Raw genomic sequence first — 22884 nt, forward strand, 5'->3', positions numbered from 1 at the left:
CAGACAGTGGAACACACAGAGTTTGAATTCCAGAAATTTATCCCAATATTTTGAATTTCATTTTAATAGACTCTAAGTCCAGAAATATTTTTACTGCACCATGGGAATGACTGAACATTGTTTGACTATTGAGCTGTTTATTCAGAAATCTTGTTTATTCCCCTCTGTCTCTAAAAACCCAGTACTGGGATTATCAAGTTTTTCAGAGAGACAGTGAACTCTTTCAGACATACTTTGCCTGCAGTAAAGAGCAAACAGCCAGCCATTGTCATGATTTTACTGCTTGAGAGTCTAGAAATAGTTTGGATTTATACATGCTAACTCTTTATGCCAAAGGATGATCTGTGTTACCAATTGAATTCCACACTTCCTAACTCTGAGCAGTGCTAGCTCTTTGCTCTTGTGGGTAAGTCATAAATTATGTATTATTTAAGCATTCTGCATGTTAACTGTTTTGTGCTTCACAATGACATCAGAACAATCTTCCCATGGCTGGGATCTGTTCCCTGTGCTCCTGCAGGCAGGAATCAACACAAGCACTGCTGGAATTGCCCTCTGCAATTGTTTTTGTATACTGAATATAATTCTTACCCCAAGTGTATTCCCTGCAATCTAAGGTAGGGGATAGTTCCCTGTTACACTGATTTAAAAGTCATCATTATTTAAGACCAGACAAACCCTGACAAAAAGGTTAATTGCAACCCAGCAGAGCTGCATTAATGCTTTATTAGGGGCAGCTAGTCATGTCGAGGTTTTTCAGAGCAAGTGCACCATAAAGGACATTAACATTTCACCTTGAGATTTTAAACTCTTCATAAACTCTGATGTATGAATTTAGCTTTAAAATAACATAATGTAGTTTATGAACTAAATATTTTTTTTTCAGTGTGGCTGCTAGCTGGGTGGTTAGATCTGCATTTGGAACTGTACACAAACCCAGTCAGAGAGACTGCAAATTTTCAACTCCTAATTAAATTATGGTGAGGGTTCTAAAGGTTTTATCACTTGCATTTAGTTATATTTGAAGATATTTTCTGTTTTGTGAGTTTTGTGAGCTTGGAAAGCCTTCTGATTCCAAGGTTTTGTCTCCACATAACCTTCAGGAAAGAGTCTCAGATGTCTTTTCCAACCTAAATGATTCAATGATTCTGTCTCATCCATTTCAGCATCACTTCTGCTTGGGGAAGCCTCCCTTGCTGCACTTTCTTTGGACAGATTTTACTCTCTTGTTTTTTTTTTTGTTTTTTTTTTTTTTTTTTTTTGGTGCTCTGCCATACATTGCATCAATATCTTGGATCTGGCTGATGTTTCTCCCTGCCCAGGGAAGGCAGCAGAGATGAGGAGCAGTGTTGGAGCTGCCTGGGGGTGTTTGTGTGCTGGACCCATCTGCAGATTGTGTTGTTGGGGAGCAGGCTGGTGACCAGAAGGGCAAAAAGAGGTCCCTGTGGCAGTGCAAGGGTGCAGCTGGCAGAAAATGTGAGGTGTCTAAATGAGTCTGGAAAGGATTTTGCACACAGAGAAAGCAGCGAGTGTGGCAGTGGAGGGGAGGTTTGTGCAGAGCAGCTGCCACAGAGCTGTGCCCATCCCAGAGATGTTAGACAGCTGTGCCCATCCCAGCTGTCCAGTGTAAAACAGAATGATGGATCTGGGATCCCAGGGAGAGAGATGTGTGGGCATAATACTGCTGTTGTTGGAGGAGGAGCTGATAGAAAGGCACATTAGTAGGATAGTTTGGACTTTATGGTGGTGGTGGAAGGAAAAAAGGATTGAGCTCTAACCTTGAAATACCATTTCCCCCTCAGGCACCGTGAAGTTTCTGTAGTGGTGTATGAATCTACACATTCATAAACCACTGAGTGGCTAAATGAGCTCCTCAGACCCTTCTGGAAAGCTTTTCCTCCTCTGTGGAGGTGTTTGGGTGCTCTGACTGCTTCACCTGACTATTCCCTACTTCCCCCCTGTGCTCCTGCACTCCTCCAGGCATCCTGTCACAGCATCAACAGCTTCAATCAGTGTCACAGCATCCAAGGTTTAGAAAAATTACATTTTTTAAAAATTAATTTGGTATTCCTGTTTTTATTTCTCTTCAGAGAAACCTCTGGCTCAGCTGTTATGTGAAGGGCATCACAAAGTCATCTCTGTCTCAGTTAGACCCACAGTCAGAGAGCTGTCAAATTGGCAGTCCTGTTTAGGGCAAGAGGCATGGAGAATAGTGGATGTAAAATATTTAATTGTGTCTAAAATGCATGGAGGAAGAAGAAGGTGCCAGCTTGGAAGGGCAGCATTACAGCTGGGCCAAGGCAGAGAGTAGTTTAGCTCATGTCCATCAGCATGCTTGCCTTCTTCATGTCTTGTTCTTGTAACTGTTAATCCCCCAGTTTACTGAGAATGCAATAATTTTACTTTGAATAATGGATAGAAACAGGCAAATATTTTGCTAGGTTCCTGTTTAAGAGAGCATTGTTTTGGATCCTGAGAATGAATGCATATCATGAGAGGTTTTTTTTTAAAGCAGGGAAACAAATGCTTCTTATTTTGTTCCTGGATAAGAAAGTGATTAAAGAGAACCAGGGGAAACAATCATTTTATTTATGAGCTATTCCAGAATTTTCCATTTGAGGTGGTTCCCATCTTTGTGTGGAACACCCTGCTTGTAAGGAGAAGCAGCTGCTGGCCTGATCTGGTGTGTGACCTGATGATGATGCTTTTATTCCCAAGAATCTGAGTGCAGTGGTGCAAGTTCAGGGTGCTGTTTTTCAGACAGAGCTGTGGAAGAAAGATGCAATCCAGCTGAGCTGAAGAGAGCATCAAAAGTATTGCATTTTCTCATAAGTACATTTTTGTTTTTGCCCCTCTTGCACCTGCTATTTGTGCATCTCCTTTACTCCTTCCAGACTTAAAATATCTGTGAGGACAGACGGTCACTAATACTTGGGATAAAATTATCATTCTTTTCAAGTGTCTGTCTAAAGAGGAAAAGAAAGGAGAGAATCGTTTGAAGAAACATTGACAGCAGTAGGCAGCTATGCAAATTTTCCCTGGTCTATTTAAACATACACATTGGTTTTAAATATAATTCTGAACTTGTCTAGTCTACAACAAGGTCAAGAAAGAGAGAAATGTACCCTGTGCAGATTATTTCAGACACAAGGCAGCCTGTGTGCATTTTCACCTTCCCACTCATAACCCAGCATCTTGCTGTTGCTATGTTTTTCATTCTCTTGGGTTGTAAAGAGGAAACAAAAGAATCTGGTACTTTTTTTTCACACTATTGCAGATGGGTAGATTGGAGCAGGTAAAATAATGCTGGAATTGGTGCTGAATTGGAGAAAAAAGTCATGTTAGTGTATTCTGTGCTTCCAGTGTCCAGAATCACGGGCTTCACAGGGCTGAAAGAAATGTGAAAATGTGAAGTCCCTAAATGAGGCTGGAAGGGTTTTGCAGAAGGTCTGCTCTGGCACAAAGCAAAGCTTTGGTCTTGGTGGAGAAAGGACATGATGAAATGGTTTGTCCTGTGAAAAGAAGAGGTCACAGCAGATGAGCAGAGTGGGAACCTTGAAGGCTAAAATGTGTGGCTTCTTTTTTTCACGTGACATTGATGATTTCATGTGGTGGTAAAGAAGGATTTGAAAAAAAAAAAGTAGTTTTTCCTTTCTTTGTATTTTTACAGCAAAAGGGTGGCTGTTGTCTGGTGTGCAGCCTATTGCTCCATCTTCCCTAACTTCCCCAGGAATTCTGCATTTGTGGTTAATGCAGGACAGATGCTTTTCTTACCTAGAACAGTGACAAGGGATTTCTTACCAGTTCTGCTTTCATAAGAGAGGTATTTTAAACCCTGTATTTTTATGAGAGGGATCTCTCAGCCTGCAAAGCACCATGACAGAGGATTTCTAGAGGGTACATGAAGCTATCTCCTGTCATTGCCAGCCTCTCTCTCTTCTCCAAATCTTCCTTACTGCAGGAACTGTCCTCACCAGGGAGGAGGAGATAGGAGGGATCACCCTCCTGGACCTGCTGGCAGTTCTCTGTCTCACTCAGCCAAGAATTTCCACCACGGACATGTTCAGCTCAGTCCTCTGGGAATCCCCACACCATTTTCTGCCAAACCACTTTCCAGCATGTATTGTCCATGGGGTTGTACCTCCTTAGGTACAGGGCTTTTACCTCTCCCTGCTGGACATCCCCATGTCCCTGTCGGGAGCTGGAGTAGTGACAACACTGGGATGTGACAAATGAGAGTGACTTGGGCTGCACCCAGCAGGTTGTCTGTGGTGGTTTTGTTTTTGCTGAGCACTTTTCCATCACTCTTGGATCAGCTGTGAGGCAGGATGACAAACTAAAGGTTGGGGACTGGCCCATATTTGTCCTTATGGACCACAGGGAAATATTCTTCTGGGGGAAGAGGACCATGATTGAGTACATGAGTGTGTGAGTACCTGCCCAGGACTGGAAGTGTGTAAACACCTTCCTGGAGGAGAGCTGGTCTTTTTCCTTGTTTCTTGCTGTGTGTTTGCAGTGACCCAAAATAAATCACCTGCATGCAATGTGGCCTCCAGCAATTACTAGAAATGCTGGGGCAGAGCTGTCACAATGCTGTTACCAGGCTCACTTGGTCTTTGAAATGGCTGGTTTAGAAAAATAAAGAACAGTTCTGACTTCTGTTTTAAAGCTGTCTCCTTCCTGCAGTTTTACAGACAATTAGGGAAAGGAAAAGCACAAGGATTTTTTAATAGAAATTAATAGTTCACAGATCACTGTAGTCTGCCTTGACCTTGTTAAATAGGGAAAGTGCATATTCCTAATTGAATATCCCTGTAAGCTCCAGAAGCATGAGACATATCCAAAGCTCACATTTAAAGTTTACATTTGAAAAGTTAATAAAATGCTTCTATTTTTACCTTTTTCCAGTGAATTTTTTATGTGCATTTTTGAGGTCATGTATAAATAGCCAGACACAAATGTTTGTGCAGTGCTGGTGGTGTGTCATGATATTTTAAGCTGTTCTGATTGTTAAATGATGAACAATGGATTTACATTTGGATGAATGTGATATGCATGTGGTAAATGGCAAAGCCAAGTTTGTACATAATTTTTTCTTGAAGTTTTACTGTTTTTTTCTGTTCCCTGCTTGTTATTTCATCTCCCTCGGGGCTTCCCTTTACATCCCAAGTCCCTGACTCCTATCAGCAAAAGGCATTTAAAAATAAGCCTAGCACTGGCACAGGTTGCCCAGAGCAGCGGTGTGTGCCCCATCCCTGGGAGTGGTCAGGGTTAGGTTGGATGGGGCTTGGAGCAACCTGGTCTGGTGCAAGGTGTCCCTGTCCATGGCAGGAAGTTGGAATGAGATGATCTTTAAGGTCCCTTCCAACCCAAACCATTCTGTGATTCTGTGATGATTCTATGGTAGAAATGCTATGTTTCCTTTCTCAGATATGAATATTTTCATTTAATTTTCACCTACTCAGCATTCACATTAAATGAAAGTTAAACCTTCTCCTGAACCCCTTTCCTGTCTGTAACTTGTTTGATATTTTATCCACAGCTCTCTGATAAAACAATGACATTATACCTGGTTAACTGAATCCAGCATCTCCTTCTGTGCCCTTGGGAATATATTTCCTTCCTAAAGACACTTGGATTTTCAGTTGTCCTGCTCAATACTGAGGTGCTACGCTGCTGAAAATCCTGGTGTTTTCTTTGCTGCACCCATCTGCCCCCTCCACTGATGCATCCATACCATCACAAACACTGGGGTGTTTTTCCAGCAGGAATGACTTGCTGCCATGTCCCTGGGCTGGTGCTGCTGTCAGTAACAAACTGCTCCTTGCCAGGTGCTGCAGGAAAATGTTCCTCAGGGACAGCTCACTGGGTGGGTCCTAGGCTACAATTAAAGCAGGTGTTTATCATTAGTATAATAGCTAAATTTATTTCTTAATGCCATTTGAAATCGAGTTCTTAATCTGAATTCAAATGCTTAATGATATTTTTTCTTTTAGTTTGAAGCATTGCTGCTGGTGCAGTCTTTTTAATTTTTTTCCAGTTTATTTTTGTCCCTGAAGTTTAGCTGGGGCAAAAACCAGTAAAGACTTAAGGATCAGACTTCTGGGGCTGCTCCAGCGCTCCTGAATCACCAGGAGCCTTTCTGTAGCCGGGAAGGATTTTCCTTCAGCTTTTCCATCAACTTCAGTGGCTCAGAATTAGATTTCAGCAGCAGAGAATGTCCCCAGAAGGCTGAAAACAGGATGTCATCCCTCTAACACAATGTCTCCAGAAGGCAGAAGAAAGAATGTTTTGATTCCTTTCACATTTACCTGTGCTGCCTTGAAGGAGCAGTATTTTCCCTCTTTTGCTGGAGCCTGAAGCTGCTCTGTGCGGCAATTTAGAGAAACCACTCAGGTCTGAGACTGAATATCACTGAGCAGAGAGGAGCTTTACTAACCCTAGATGAGGCCTGAGTAGTTCTGAAGTGATTTCTGACACGGTTCCCTTCTTTCCCTGCAGGCTGGACCAAGTTTGCCCGGCTGACGCGGGCGCTGACCAACAGCCGCAGCGTGCTGCAGCAGCTGACGCCGATGAACAAGGCTGAGGTGGTGCACAAGCACTCCCGCTTGGCCGAAGTAAGTGGCTGGCCTGGGTTGGCTATCTGATGCTTTTATCCCCAATTGTCTTGTTCTGTTCATGCGGAATAATAAGTTTTGCACCTTTAAGACTTGTTCCAGAGAGTGAAGGGGGGAGAGAAGACTCACACAGTTTGTTTTCAGACTCTGCACTCGCTCCTCCACATTGCTGCTCCTGGACTGCGATGTCTGTGGATGGACAGACAGCAGGACAGAGCTCTCCTTTGTTTTAGTTAGTTTTAGCTGGCTGAGGCAAAGAAGTTCCCTGGACTGTGGTTTTTTTTCCCTTTTCTTTGGACCTGTTCAAACCTGCTCTGGCCTGAACACCCAGCAGAGCACCGGCAGCTCCACCTGAGGCCCACCGGGCCGGGCCTGGGCCGCGGCATTGCCAGCCCTGAGGGACTGATAAGGGACTGAGTGAGCTGAGCTGCAGCCCACGGAAGGGACTTTCTGGGTTTGTCATCTCTTTTGGAGCAGCAAGGGGTTTTATTGTTTAATATTGTTTAGGTTTTATTGTTTAATAAACAGGTTTTTTCCCACTTTTCTCCAAGGAGGTATTTTCTCCCGGACTGGTTGAGGGGAGGGGCCGATTGAATCTGCTTTCCTAGAGGAGCCCCTTGGGGATTCTCTCTAAAATTTGCCCTGAACCAGGACAGTGGGTTGGACACCAGCCTGCTCCCTTCCTGGGGAGGTGGGGGGAAGAAAACCCACCCTAATTCCCATTGGGAAAGGATGTTCTTAGAGGAAAATTTTTTTTGACTCTGATTTTTTTCAGCCTCGCCTCTACTCGTCGTAAAGCAGCTCCATGTGGCAAGCTCACGTTTTTAGCACAGGTCATAAAAACATTTTTACTTAAATGACAGTATTTCTGTGCATACAGTCCTCAGCTTCCTGAGTGTTCCTTAATTTGGGGTGCACAATGTGCTTCTTTACTGTGCTGGAACATGGAACCAGGATTGATGTCCTTGAGTCCTTCTCCCAGAAAAATGGGATTGTTTGAGAAACCTCTTTGGAAGCATCCCAGACTGGGTCCCCATAGCCTGCATATATACCCTGATCTTGACTTTCCTGCAGAGCCATTCCTGCAGTATTTCCCTCATCACTTTTGTCTTCAGACCTGATGAAATGAACTCTTTGGCAGGTTGCAAATATCTCCTTAACAGTGCAGGTGGTGCAACGAGTGAATACCTTCAGGTTAACTTCTGAAACAGAGGTACTGCCTTCATCTTCATGTTCACCGGTAATGAAAAATAAATTGCTCAAAAATACAGGGTCAAAATATATGAGCTACTGAAAAAGACAGCCCTTATGCCAGAGAACTTATCCTGTAGAACTGATAGCAGCTTTAAATGTTTGGTTTTTTAGTTTCATTGCCTTTCTGGTTTTAGTGAACTTTGATAATAAAAATCTCAAATTATCATAATGAAAACCCACAGTTTTCAGGTGTTGGCAGTGTGGCTTTTTCCCTTGAATGATCCCATACCAATAGCTTGGAGAAATGCTGACACCTCATGGTTTTCAAATTCATGATGTTTCAGTGTCCTGTAAATCCAGTTACAGCCATTCTTGGTTTAGTCTGGAGAGGGGGAGACTGGAGAAGATATGGTAACGATATTCAAAGGAGTCCAAAGCAGCTGTATAGAATGAGGGAGGAAATTGTTCACCAGGACCACTATAGCTAGAGGAAAAAATAAATGGCAAGGGAGAGTTAGATCAGGCAGTAGCAAAACCTCAGATAAGGGAGTAGGTGTGCTCAGGAATAGTTGGGATGAGGTTGTACTCAGGAGTAGTTGCTTGCAGAGTGTGCAAACTCCTCTCTTAAAAGTGGTTTATGGCTGGAAAGTGCTTTGTAGGCAAAGTGCTGTGAGGAAGGCAGACTGAGGGGGGTTCACCATCCCTGCACAGGCCCCATTTTCTATATTTCTGTATGTGAGGTGTAGCATTATCTTCATAGCTCATCCCCTTGCAGAATGTGCTGCTCACCTTATCAGACTTAACAGTTACCAGTCATTTTTATTAGCTGTATACAGGAATAATTCAGACAGTCTGTGGTGAATGCAGCTGACTAACAAGATATTGTGTATTCTTTGGTGATTAAAAATCCATGCAGCATGAAAGAAATAATCATTATAGTTCAGTGGTCTCCACAGCCACTTGCCACCCACTCACCATGTCAAACTCAGCATGAGATTATGTTAAGAATAATAATTATGCTTTTACAGTATCGTGGGAGCTCCCAAGCACTCCACCACCAGAGGCACTGGGAACTATAAGCATATGTTAATCACATTCTGCTTGAGCCCTAAGTAGTTTATTTTTCCAGCTCTAGTGAGGACATTTCCAGCTCCTGCCCCAGTGAACAAGGCAGGGAACAAACAGGCCTGAAGAAACCAGGGAAAGAAGTCCCAGTGCTGATTTATCAGCAAAGTGTTGGGCACTGATGTGTCCAAAGAGATATCTGAAGAAAACTACCAAATTATGAGGCAAAGCCAAAATGGTGTGTTAAGTGCAGGTGGAAATTTTCACTTTGAAAGAAATTTTCACAAGGCTGCTGTGAGAAAATGACTGTGTTGATTGCTGCTTTAATTCCAGGGAAAAACCCATGGATCCACCAACAAGTTCAGTGTGCTGCAGTGGTTATAGGAGTATAGAAGTGCTGACAGTGAGTCTGTCCTGGGCACTGGGGGAGGGACACCTGGAGTTTGATGTTTTTATAGGTCTCATCAGGGGTTTGGCATCTGTGCTTGTCTTTGGCAAGTGCCATTGGGACCACAGAGGGCTTTGTGTTACACTGGGGCTGCTGTGACACGAGGCTGTTGGCAAAGGGAGCAGCCACGGGCTCCTGGAGGTCTCTGCTGCTTTCTCACTGCTGCCTGTGTAGTGGGTGCAGTGCTTTTCTGGCCATGGGATAAATCTGTGCAATTCTGCTGACCCTGTAGAAAAGAAATAGCTAATTAATGTAACAAGTTAGTTTTTCGTTGTGTCAGCTCCACTGACTTTCCCTACAGATCCTGGTTGCTAAATATGGGCTGAGGGAGGGTGGGAACAGGTAGGCAGGAGCAGGTTTGCATCCCTTCAGCCTGACACTGGCCCAGATTTGACATCTTGGGAAGCCACATCCCTCATCACAGAATGAGAGAGGCTGCTGTAGTGATCCATTGGTTTCCTGGAGAAACAGATTTTCAGCAGAGCCAGACTTTTACTGTCTGATCTCAGTAACAGCTTTCTCTTAAAAACACCTAAAAGGCAAGACTGCAAAGAATTAATGGAGAATCCCTATCTGTGGTGCTTGAGTTCATATTTTTAGTTATTATATAGTTTATTCAGAGCCATTTACTCCTCTCCACTGAGGAAGGATCCTCAGCTTCACACATCTGAGGCTGCTGTTTTCAATCCTGGAAATACGGTGCATCACCCAGTATGGGGGGGGTGTAGGGCTGAAATGAGTTTTAAAGTTGCTGTAATTACTTATTTTATCCCATAAGGACTTCAGATCCCCAGGTGGATCTCCAAATGGATCTTTCAGTTGTCAGTGCAATAAATTGCCACGTGTGCATTCCTTTGTGCTTTTGTTTCTTGTGTTGCACTGAGATAAGAGGTAATTAGATTAGCTGGAAATGCCTTAAGTGAATTTGGCTTGGTTTTTGCAGTGTTACCAGTTCCACAGTTTTACAGCAGTGAGCGTGTGGGAGATTATAGTCCTGTGCAGAAAAAATGAGAAGTAATTGCAAGAAATAAAGGAGAACCCACTGGTGATATTGAGCTTGTGGGAGCAACAACTTTTTGAAGAAAATACGAAGGAAGTGTGATATTGGCAGGGGTTTAGGCAGAGGTTGTGCACTTAATGCCTCATTTTAGGAGGTCAGCCAGCAAGGCTGGGGTCACCTTTGACAGGGTGTTGCTCTGGCTCAGCAGTGATTTAAAAAAGAGGTCAGGCACAAATAATTAGTCTTGTAACTACAAATCTGAATGAGTGTTCATGTTTAGATTATATGTTAGCAAGAAACTCGTTTCTATGAGGCTGGTGAGGGATGGTAGCAAGTTGCCAGAGAAGCTGTGGCTGCCCTATCCCTGAAAGTGTTCAAGGCCAGGTTTTATAGGGCTTGGAACAACCTGATTTAGTGGAAGATTCCCTGCCATGGCAAGAGGGCTGGAGATAGATCATCTTTTAGGTCCCTTCCAACCTAAACCATTCTATGATTCTATGTTCATAACTGCAAAGCATCTGCTGGTGTGGCAGTACCCAAAACCTCTGTCTGGAGCCTCTCTTCCCTTGCTGTTGGTATGGTTTCCCCTCAGTCCATCTGCAAAGACCTTCCTTTTTGCAGGAATATCCTGAGATGCCGTGCTGCTCCCATTCATTGAGTGACAGCTGCCTCTACACATCCTAAATAAATCAGATCATTTAGAAACTGTGGGTTGCCTTGCAATGTCCAACGAGCACAGTCCCATCTCTGCTGCTCCTCACAGAAGTCTGTAAGACCCCTCACTGGATCCTATTCACTGAAAACAGTAACATTTGCCTCTCTGCCTCTTACAGGTTCTCCAGCTGGGATCTGATATTCTTCCTCAGTACAAGCAAGAAGCTCCAAAGACTCCACCACACATTATACTCCATTATTGTGCTTTTAAGACCACCTGGGACTGGGTCATCTTAATTCTAACCTTCTACACAGCAATCATGGTTCCATATAACGTGTCCTTCAAGACAAAGCAGAACAACATTGCCTGGCTGGTGCTGGACAGCGTAGTGGACGTTATTTTTCTGGTTGACATTGTTTTGAACTTTCACACCACCTTTGTTGGCCCTGGGGGAGAGGTTATATCTGATCCCAAGCTCATAAGGATGAACTACCTGAAGACGTGGTTTGTGATTGATCTTCTGTCCTGTTTACCATATGACATCATCAATGCCTTTGAGAATGTGGATGAGGTAAGTGGCTGTAGTCTGTCTCAAAAGGATTGTTTTAACTAAGGATTCATTTAGAAGCTTCTTCCCTGGTGCCTTGTGAAGGCTGACCTAAAGCAGAGATTAGACAGAGTTAAAGAATAAAGTAGGGATTTATTAAAAGGCCTCAATGGATGCACCTTGGGCAGCACAAGAGCCCAGCCAGGGCTACACCCAAGATGAACCAAAATAGTCACAAAATGGACAACCAGTCACGAGTTCTCTGACTTTTGTAAGTTCTGCCCCATTTGCATATTGGAGTTAATTGTCCAGTTCCACCTCCAGCCCATGCAGTCCCATCCTTCTTGTTTTTCTCTCTTCAGTCCACGCTGTTTATGCTCTTGGGCCTGAGATTTGGATCATTTGTCCTTGGTCCCCAGCTAGAGAAGGAATTGTTTTGTCTCCCTACTTGATGCAGAGAGCTCACCATCCCTTCCTATGAAGCCCAGACCCACACACTAAAGCAGCACAGAATCTGAAAAATAGAAAAGCTAAAACCAGAGGCATCACCCAGTGAGGCAGCTCATGCTCTGTGCAAATACAGGGGGGTGGTCTTGAGCTGCTGGGATTTACCAGCAAGACACTCCTGTGTTGGTGGAGAGGTGTCTGAGGATTCCAGTACCATGTGTGGATGTTTATTTTAGAGATGGGGGCTTTAGAATGGCTTGAATGTCATCCCAAAAGCATTGTTGCAAATCCCTGTCAAAGTGGGCTGGGCCAGTTGGGATGTCCCCTGTCACAGCCTTCCTTTTCAGCTCAGTCTTTGGGCAGCTCTTGCCCATTGCAGGCCTTGATTACATTTCTGTATTTGCTCTGGCTGAATCTGGTGACAAATCTGCCACTTATATGAAAGCAGGGAATGGCTCTGAATAAGCATTTTTTAAAATCCTGCCCTAGGATTACCTTTTGAACCATACTGTAATTTTTTTTTTAATGCCATTTTAAAATGTTTGTTTGAGATGGAGATTTATTTCCATTTTTTGGTACAATTATTCAACTACAGCTAAAATTTGAGAAACTGTTTGAGAAGAGAGGACATAAATATCATAGATAGATGCTGAATGAAAGCTTTTTAACAGCTAAGAGTGATAACATTTATGCAGTCGAGCTTGCGGCCTAAGCTAATACAGAAAACAAGCAATAGCTACAACAAATAATGCACGAGTCAGTGTACAGAAATTCATTATTAAAATGGAACTGTAATGGCTTTAGGACTTGTTTTAATTTTTCTCTAGAGCTTTTTATCTTCAGGGCCATAAACAGATGAAAAAGCCTCTGTTCATTTTGAACATTTTAGCAGTTTTTTCTTAGAACACCGTTTAGTGGGATTGTTTGTTTGTTTTTAATTCTCAATTCTGCACTTACATATCCTCACTATATAAAACCTACATGCTTTTTTTTTTTTAATGCAGGCTTTGCTGCAAATTTTGTAGAGCTCCTTTTAAATTCCATCCCGGCCTCTGCGTGCTGAGCAGCATCTTTTGACATTGTTCCATTTTATTTATAGCAAATATGACAGAAGTGATAATACTTGCAGCTTAAATTCAAGATCCTATGAGGGCTGCCCATCTGAAACCAGGTTGTACAGTCAGGATGTGTAAGAAGGTGATATTAGCAAGGTTGTAGAGGTAATACATCTTTTTAAGGTAACCAGTTTCAGACTCAGGGAAGCCTGATTTTTATAAAAAATGCAGCATTATCTCCAGATTTTTGTGCTGTAATATGTAAAACAAACAGAAAATTTCTGTGCCCAAGCAGGACAGATTTAAAGGATGAGGTTAACCTCTTTCTCTAACATATACATGGGAAATAAACTATCTGCAATATTCGTGACAGGGAAGAAAATCTTGACAGAGCATTACAATTGAGACACACCAAAAGTGACAAATTTTAATCAAAACGTAATAAAGATAGCAAGGTATCATGAACCCCAGTGATCCTAGAGCAGCTGTCATTTACTTTCAAACAAATGAAACATTAACTCCTTTTTAATAAAGGAGACAACAGTCAGATTCCCTCGTCGTGAAGCACTGTGTTACGGCTCTGAAGCCTCCAGCAGGTTTATATTTACTTGATTTCCCTCCCCTCCAACTCCAGCTTTCCCTAGTGTCTGAAAAGAATTGAAGTGATTTTGAAAACAGGTATGTAAACAGTCAGTCTTTCCTCCCTGGGTCTGCATTTTCTCTTTTCCATGTCCTTCAGGGGAGATCTTCTTTTTTTTTTTTTTGTGATATGTCTTGATTTGTGACATTTAAGTCTTTTGAGCTGGTTAGTGTGTTCAGGGTGGTTGCAGTTATTAATGCTCTTTATCTTCATTTGGTTTTTAACATTTATTTTAACTGGTGCTTCTTGCCTGGGATTTAACATTTTGGCTGCCCAGAAACAGGGTGTTCAAACACAGTTTGTAGGTAAAGAATAAGTAAATCCATAATCTTAATTTGGGAGAGAGACTGATTAAAAGCAATGTTTCTCATTAGAAAGTGTTTGTTTCCTTCTTAAGGCAAGCAGGAGAGAGAAGAGTTCTTTTAGCTCTTGATTCTGCAAGATTTTAGCTCTCTCTCTTGGCCCTGAGTGTTGGATAAAAGTCTTAAAGTTGATCATTGTGGCATTTCAGATAAAACTGCAGAAAGTGAGCTTAGCAGTAAAGACCTTGGGTGCAGGTCCTGATGCTCTTTGGGTTCTTGGTGTGGTGGTGAGGGATGGACCCATATCAGAGTGAGCAGCCCTAAAATCCAGCTGAGTGAATTTGACCCTTATAGTCCCACATAAAGCATTGAATGATTTTTTGCTAGTTGTTAAGGAGCTAGATTAGAAGGGGGAGCACTATTGGAGGGGGTTTCTTTTCCTCCCTATGGGCAGATCTCTCACTCATGAAGAAGGATATGGCCAAGGAGGTTTGGGATTTTGTCTCTCTGTTGTATCTGTAGACTGCTCTATGTGATCCAGGTGCTTGAGGTGAACTAAGATGCCTTAAGCACTAGAGTGTTTTTTATGATGCCAAAATTAAGGAGATAAATTGAAAGATTAAAAAAAAAAAAGGCTGAAAAAAGGTAATGTGTGTTTTCTTACCAAAGGTTTTAGTCCTTCAAATGCATCCAGTGTAGGAACTGTGTCCTTTCCCTCACAGACAACTTTAGGTGAAGGCTGGAGTTCCCAGCTGAGGCAAACATGACTGCAAATCAAAGTAGTTTTGTTGCTGAGTGCATGTAGAGCCTTGGTGGAAGGATTTGATGGAGAGGATTATGACACAAATTGAGAACTGGGGGGGATTAAGATGATTTGAGGCAGAATTAGAGGTGTAGGTTTCCAAGCCTGGAGTTACAGAGCCAGGCTGTTGGAGTCTTCTCAGGGGGATTGGGATGTGTGAGAGGGAGAGGGAAAGGGAACATAATGAGAGACACCTTGTTGACATCTAAGATGATGTAATGGATGAGGAATTAAGTGCCTAAGTGGTATTGAAAGGGCAGGAAAACAAGGTAAAATAGGCTGGAGAAAATTGAACTAATGGAGAGGAAAGTGGAATCCTTAGTGGGACATTTGAATTAGGAAACTTGCTAAGATGATAGTCCTAGAAAATCAGAAAAATGCATATCTTTTCTAATTGGGCAGCATATCCTGCACTGAAGTACATTCTGGCTAAACCAAAACCATACAGAAAACCTTTCCTTTACAGAGCTGGGACAGGAGACAGCATAAGTAAGTACTGGGGAATCCAGGCAGTTTTCAGGGAATAAACCAGAACAGAGTGTGTGTGCTCAGAGTCTCTTGGCTGAATTTTTTTTTTTTTTTTTTTTTTTTTTTTTTTTTTTTTTTTTTTTTTTAGTATAAGAGTTCTCTGAAACTTCAGATTTAGTCTAAAAGTGTCTGCCAGTTTATAAAATTTATAGGATCATGACTCCCTGCTTTTGAAACTGGAGAATTATGGTACTTTGAGACTTGGCCTTTATATGTGTTCTGCCTATTGGAGAGATAAATATCCAACCTCTCTTACTCTGGGCCACCAAACAATTGTTTGTAACCATTTTTTTCACACAAGTCAGAATTATCAGCCTTATATTGTGATGAAATCGTCAGCAAATTTACAGGTGCCCAAGAATGCTAATCAGGTATGGTCAAACCATGCTAACATCTGCCTTTGGGACCAAATACATTGATTGGCATCCCAGGACACCAGGATTTTGGGCAGGTGTTTGGCTCTTGTCTTCACATGCATTTGAGCATTTGCAAGTAAGTATTTTGAGTAAATATTCCCCAAACTAGATGGATGGACAAGCTTTTGGCCAAATGGAAAATTCTTCCACAATTTAAGGGTTAAATTCAGTTGAGAAAGCCTCTTACTATTTTGAAAAATACTGTTTTTTTCCTGGGAATTTTAACTGAGATTCATGAATTTCTGAGTTTGTCATGGAATAATACCTAGAAGCTAGAACTGCTCTCTGCCAGAAACATGGTCCTGAAATGACATATCACGTACTGTGAAGAAAGGGACACAAGGTCAGGGTGGCATCCAGATGGCTTTCAGATGAGTTGTATAAAAGATTCTTTCTGCAGAAATTAATTTTTGCAAGATCCTTTGCAAGATCCTTTTTGCAAGATCCTTTCTGCAGAAATTTATTTTTGCAAGCCAATGGCTGGAAATGAAAGCAGAGAAATTTAAATGACCTAAACCAAAGTTCTGTGCCTGTTGTTTAATAATGTAAGACTACGTGACCCAGTGGCCTTTAAAATTTAGTGATCTATGCAGGGCACATTAAAGCATGGACTCCTTGTAATTGTAATTTTATTTTAATTGCCATTATCGATCTATTTCAGCATTGTCAGGAACTTCTTTGTATCACTGCAGTTAATAGAAACTAAAATTGCAATGTCTGTAAATTGAAAGCAAATAAAAGCTGATTAAGCTGGTGTAGCCATGTTCACACCTGCAGTGCTTTGCTGAAAACATTCCCTTTGTGGGAGGTATTTGAAGGAGAGTTTTTGGGCACCAGGCGGAGTGGTGTATGCAAGGTGAAGATAAATTGGTGTCTTTCAAGAGTGTGACTTTGGCTCTGAAGTACAGTCTATGACTAGCTAGCTTTTTTAAATCTTGGTGGCTGACGTGGAAAAAATAATTCCCAGAACTAAATCCTGGCTGCAGCCAAGTGTTAAACTACAATGGAAATTCCTGGCAAGTAATGACAGAAGCACTAACCCTGGGACCTGGCATTTTCCCCCTTGGTATGCACTCAGAAAATAATTAAATATGGAGAAAGCTGTCATTCTGTTGTAGTGTGTGAAAACCCACTAGAATAATAGAATAATACAGTGGCATGGGTATGGTATTAAGTTATAAATGTATTCACTGTAGGTATATATTTTGTAGAATTTCAACCATTTTCACCCCTTTCACTTAGTCACCTTTATCACCCCATTGCTCTGACTTGCAGAATTGCATCTCTTCTCTTTGGCTTTTATTCTAGGATTTTATTAAAGTTCTGCCACCGTTTAATTAATCAGCTTTTAGTTTTTTTTTTTTCTTAATTATTTAACCAGATACTTTTGTGCTGTACAAGGTCTGGGATATGTCTGCAGGTTTCCCTGTGGAAACACCTGAAAGTCTCCATGATGTGAGAGGCAACTTGTGAAAGGAAGGAGCCGAGCCAGAGCCAGGGCAGGGGGTGGTGGGTGACCTGGTAGCCTCATACACCTCTCTGATGTGGGTTATGGCATACTGAACTGTAATTAGATGTCCCAGTGGTCTTTCTTTATTCCATTTTTAAAAATGTTTTATTTTAATGTGATGTATATATTAGTGGGAAGCAGATGTTGGGTACGAGCCATTTAAATAAAATCTTCAGTCAGAGCTGTATAAGCTGATACAGAGTCCAGCAGAGGAAATTGTTTGTGGAGCACTTTCAAGGGAAGCTTGGAGTCCTGTGTGATCCCTTTTGCTCACAAAAGAAGGGAAGGCTTACAAAGGAGATGAGGAAATGAAATAATCTGATCAGATGCTCACTGAAGTGAAGCTGGTGGGAGTAGCACAAGTTCCTATTTTGTCCTTTGCCCACCTCCCCTGTGAGTGAGTGAAGATGATCCTATTTCATGATGCTGTCTTTTTTCCCCTTTTTTTAGGCACACTGATGCACTAACAAATAAGTAGTGCAACATGCCACATCCCCCTTACCTTGCATCTAGAAGAAATATTTTGCAATCACCCTTCTCTTTATAACCTCAGTTATTTACTGCTGGACATGTGCTGCACTGTCTGGTTGTGCCATAAACAGTTCACTGGAATTTTATTTATAATGTTACAGCTTATTGACATTTGTGTTAGAGGAAAAAAAAAAGGAAAGTTTCTGCATCCCTCTGGTAAAAACCAGGAGATAAATCCCAAGCAATAAATTTAGGGGTACCTTTGGAAAATGCATTAAGAAATCTGCTTGCTTACCTTTTGCTGTAAGGACTGAAATTTTTGCTCACTGAAGTCACTACTCCCATTGCTTCCAGTGATGCAGGGTCAAGTATTAACTGGGCTCTGCTTGTATCTGGACCTGGAATCTAGATAGCTGGTGTAGAAGAAGGAAAGCCCTTTACTCGTGTGTGTCTACATAATTGAATACAACTCTAAATTCTGCCCTTAAAGTGGTGATAAATCAGAAATGTCACCTTTTTTTTTTTTTTGTCATTTGCTCATTTTGATTGGTAGCTCTGCAGCTTTATTATATTAATTGTTTACCAAGAAATAAAGATTTCTGATACAAGTTAGAAGATTTATTTTAACATTAACTCCAGTAAAGCAGAAATAAGGAGCTAACCAGGGATTTTGGAGCTAAGCTCTATTTAAGTAGCTAAGCTCAAAAATTTCTTTTGGGAATGATTTGCTGGTTGCATTTCAAACAGGCTTTACCTCCTCCAGGATACTCCTCCTGCTCTACACAGAATAGAACTTTTTGGTTGTGTGCCTGCAGGCTCACCCTTTCAGTCATTCCCAAAATCTGTAAGCACTTTGTTTCCTCTTACATCGTGTGCCATTGTGGAACAACTGTTTGGTGGAGATTGCCCAAGGTTTACAGAAATGCTGCCTCTTTCACTGCTTCAATACTTTAATTACAGAATTCACAGAATCAGCTATGTGCTTTATTTGGGAGATTTTTTTGTTTTTGTTTTTTACTTCTGGTGAGAGAAGGGGAAAGGAAAATTTTGCCCACGCATCTTTAAAGAAAGTATTTGGACTGTATTTCAAAATGTGTTAAGCATGGGATTCACCTGATGAAACATGGGGCCAGACATTGTCCACAAGGAGGTACAGGCACATTTGGGGCAGGGCTCCTCATGTTCTAAGATGCACATCCAGAGTAGGTCTGAGGAGTAATTCTGCCCTAAAACTTCTATTTCTCACCCTTGAATGTAGTGACACTGCTGTGATAGCTCAGATGCAAACTCCTCTGTGGTCTAGTTTGGGCTGGGGTGAAATATATCCCCCCTTGAGACTGTATTTGCTTCACTTTGATTTTTCAAAGGATAAAAGCAAAAGCAGAAAAAAAAAGGTGCAAGAATCACAGGGTCCTTTTGAGTCTCTGAGTCATCAGCTCTGGTGAGCAGGTTCCTTGTATCACCCATATTATAAACTGGTGGTCAAAAATCCACCTTTCTTCATGATGTCTTACTAAATCTCTCTTAATTTGCAGTCTGTGCATTCCTCCCTGTGCCAACCTCCTTGGTTAAATATTTCTTTTCCCCTCCCTCATGTTTGTCTCCTCGATGTGCTTAGAAAGAAGAGTCATCCCTCCCCTGCATAAACACCCCTATTTTCCTTTCCTTAGTTTAGGCAAACTGATCTTGTCTAGACAACTCATTTATGAAATTTTATGAGCATTTTTGTGGCTGTTCCAGCTGCCTCTCTCTGCAGGAAGTGAAGTTCAAATACATCTCTTTAGGGCAGAGCTTTACAGATTACTCCAAGTGGAGAATTCATCTTCACTTTGCAACTGGGGTTTGGCTTTTCCTGTTGATGGTGGAAACATTCAGCTGATCTGTCCTGGAGCTGGATTAGTCTCTTGTGTGAGTGCAGCTCACTGCTTGCTCTGAGTCATGTGGGATGGGTATGTGGGATTAACCCATAAACCCAAATATTTCTTTTTCTCAGAAATCTTCAGTTAAAGGCTCTTGTAGTTGTAGACATTTTTGTTAATTTGTGCTGTAATGGATGCCTTGGGACTCTATATTGTCAAGCTTTATCATGTTTTCCTTTATTCCCACATGGTTATTCTGTGTTCCTGACAGTGTGTTCCAAAGGTGCCATTAGCAGATTCTGTGACCATCTACTATTTCTGTTTATGTCACTAAGAAACCAAAAAATCACTAGGAGTCACCAATTGTAACCCCTGCTACACTCTCCTTTTAGGATTTCCATTTTTCCATGCTGTCCACAAGGTCTTCAGTCACCCTGGTATCTCAGTGGTGGTCCCTGTTTTCCCTGTGTTTCATAATAATTTCACCTTTTATATTACTGAATTACTGCATTTCTTATATTTAGAAAATGGGCTGTGGTATCAGAGAAAGCTATCAGGAAACCTTGGATGGATCCCAGCTAGCCTGAGCTCAGCTAACCTACTGCTCCACTGATTGCATTTTGATTTATCTCAAAGTTTCTAATTACTCTTTCCCTTAACATTTGTTCAGGTAATGTATCTGTTTATTTCCTTCTTGATACATTAGATTTTCTAGGATGTAGCAACATAATTTTTGAAAACTAATCCTCTGGATTAGTTTAATTTTTAGCCCAAGCCTGGATTATTTTTACTTCATTGCAGCTTGATCACTTTAATTATTCTTTTTATTTTTCTTTTATTTTTTTCAATTTTGAATTTGAAGGATCTTTGGGTATTTCTTTTAGTATTCTTTGGAAGGAAAAGTTCAACCTGGCATTTGGCAATTATTACTTTAGCTTTACTTCCTCTCTAAGGTGTAGTTTTTTGTTGATCAATTTTTTATTTCTTATATATTGTCAGTTCTCTGTGTTTTCTTCCTCTGGGTGATTATTTACTCATTTATAACTGATGCCCACCTTTAAAAGTTTTTCCCCTTCTTTGAGTTACGACCTTTTGTACCTTTTGATGTAAGGACATTCCTGGTGTCTGACTCTTCTACCTCTCATAGTCCACCTGTCTTCACTTATTACTATCTGTAGTTCAATATTTATGATTTACCAGCTCTTGCCCTTTTTGAGAGCAAGAGCCCCAGTCCAGTTTACTTTCTGATTGTTCACTTTTTTATGAACTGATTCAATTCCTTCCTCAAGCCAATGGGGACTTGTGCAAAGGCCTGCCAGAACTGAAGGTAGTGCAGCATCACATTATGGGGAGTAATTGGCTGTTAAATGAAGAAATGAGCATGCTGCTGCATCTGCAGAGCATCTCAGCCTGCTGTTATTAATAGCATTTATTCCCCAAGCTCCTCTGGAGCAGGATCAGTCTCACCTTGGGAGGCAGTGCTCTGGATTTCTGTTTCTCTGGTGCACAGTACAGATTGGGTTGTGTGCAGATCCAGCTCTCTGGGTTTCTGGGGGTGGGTTTGATTTCTCCTCACAGCAGCTGTGTCAGCGATAGCCCTCAGCTCCTGTGGGCTCAGTGGCAGGGGAGGGAGGTGATTCATCCCCTCCCTATCTGTCAGAGGTGGATGGGGTGAATCACTCCCCTGACATGCCCCATCCTCCTCTCTGTGGAGAAAGGATGGGCTGCTCACAGGGTCAGGGTGGTTGGTCATCAGCTTGAAGCATTCTGTGAGATCCAGAGGGTACTTGGAGCTCAGTCCATGCTGTGGCCACACAAAACCATTTTGCTCTTGCACACAGGTGAGCCCTGGCTGCAAGATCCTCTGAGGATTTGATCACTTTGATGGAAGTTTTGCTGTAGTTGCTTGTGTCCAGCATAAAGATACTAGCTTGAATTTAGTTTAACATCTGTATATGGTGCAATCACCCTTTTCACTGCATCTGCAACACATCCTACCAACATTTCATAGCTCTGGTTCTTGGCCACCCCATAAGTTCTTCAAAACCACAGTGTGCTGAACATTAAAATTGAGTAAAATGTTGTTCTTTTTTTTCTCTGACCTTTTCTGAGACAGTGTTTTCTATTAAATGATGCAATACCGATCCCCATTTTCAAAGCTCGGAATATTTCAGTTTTAGAACACTTTTAAAATGCGTATTTTGTTTCTTTTTGTTGTTGTTATTGTGTGTGTACCCACAGCTAACAACAAATAAATAAATAATCATGGAGTGAAATCTAATTGAAAAAGTGCCTGGAGTTAAAAACACATTGTTCCCTAGTAGAAAGAAAAAGATATGCATGATTTACCATTCCAGCATCCTGGGATTTACTTTCGAGGTTTAAGCAGAATTTTGTATATTTAGATGAAACTAATGGCTGTTTTTGTTTTTTATTTTACTTAAAAAATAATTTATGCAATAATTTCTAACTTCAGAAAAGATTAATTAGTTTAGCAAGTAACCAGATATTCTTTTTCAGATTTTACGAACATGCTGCTCTGCTGTTCTGCTGCTCCTTTAGGGTAGAGCAGACTCCACTCTCTTTTTCCTGGTTTAGGAGGTTTTAGGTAGAGTCATTGTGGACTCAGATGATTTCCTGCCCTTGTTAACCTTCCTTTTCCTTTGGTTCCTTTTCCTTTTGTTCCTTTGGACAGCGTTCCCTTCATCCTCTTGCATGTTTGGCTCTTGACCCCTGTATAACACTTTATCAGTTTCATCCTTCCTGCTGCCTGGCTTATCAGGGATTCATTAAGTGCAAGAGAACTTTGCTCCCTGTTCTTGCTGGAGGTGCAGCGATCTGTTCTCATGCCGTGCATGGCAATTTTGGGAAACATCTGCCTCAGTCCTGTGGCTGGAAAAGTTCAGCTGGATGCAGATACACAGCTTACACACTTCCATTCTGGAGGACAGCAGTTTGACAGTGTGGTAACATCTAGGGTTGTTGGCAAGAGTCAGGTAGTTTAAAAGGAAGGGTTGGTCCCTCTGCATGTCAGACTCAGTGCTGTTATCATTTAAGACTCCACTATCAAATTTAATTTCCCTTCTTAGTGTATCAAGAGGATTTGAGAACAGACTTTGCAAGGTGCTTGTGTCAAGCAACTTGGACTTTGTTTAATCATGAATGTCTAAGCTAATTCCAAAGTTAAACATCCATCCCTCAAAAATATCTTTCTGGATAAATTTGACAGAGTCTACATCTTTTGTCCAGCTTCAGCTGTCTCCTAAATTGAAATGTTGGTACAAAATTGGCTGGTTTAGTGCCACTGCTCTTGTCCTGTCCTGATCCA

At 41.6% G+C, this 22884-nt stretch overlaps 1 protein-coding gene across 1 annotated transcript in view; it reads left to right on the forward strand.

The window, feature by feature from the left end:
- The window catches only part of KCNH5 (potassium voltage-gated channel subfamily H member 5), a 149404-nt gene that overhangs the window by 32418 nt on the left and 94102 nt on the right, over nt 1–22884 (forward strand). Inside the window, exons 5-6 of the mRNA XM_059848193.1 lie at nt 6502–6617; nt 11158–11550. Coding sequence (XP_059704176.1) covers nt 6502–6617; nt 11158–11550 — 509 coding nt within the window. The remainder of the gene's footprint in view (nt 1–6501; nt 6618–11157; nt 11551–22884) is intronic.

Source organism: Haemorhous mexicanus, chromosome 6 (assembly GCF_027477595.1).
Source record: "Haemorhous mexicanus isolate bHaeMex1 chromosome 6, bHaeMex1.pri, whole genome shotgun sequence".
Lineage (NCBI taxonomy): Eukaryota > Metazoa > Chordata > Aves > Passeriformes > Fringillidae > Haemorhous > Haemorhous mexicanus.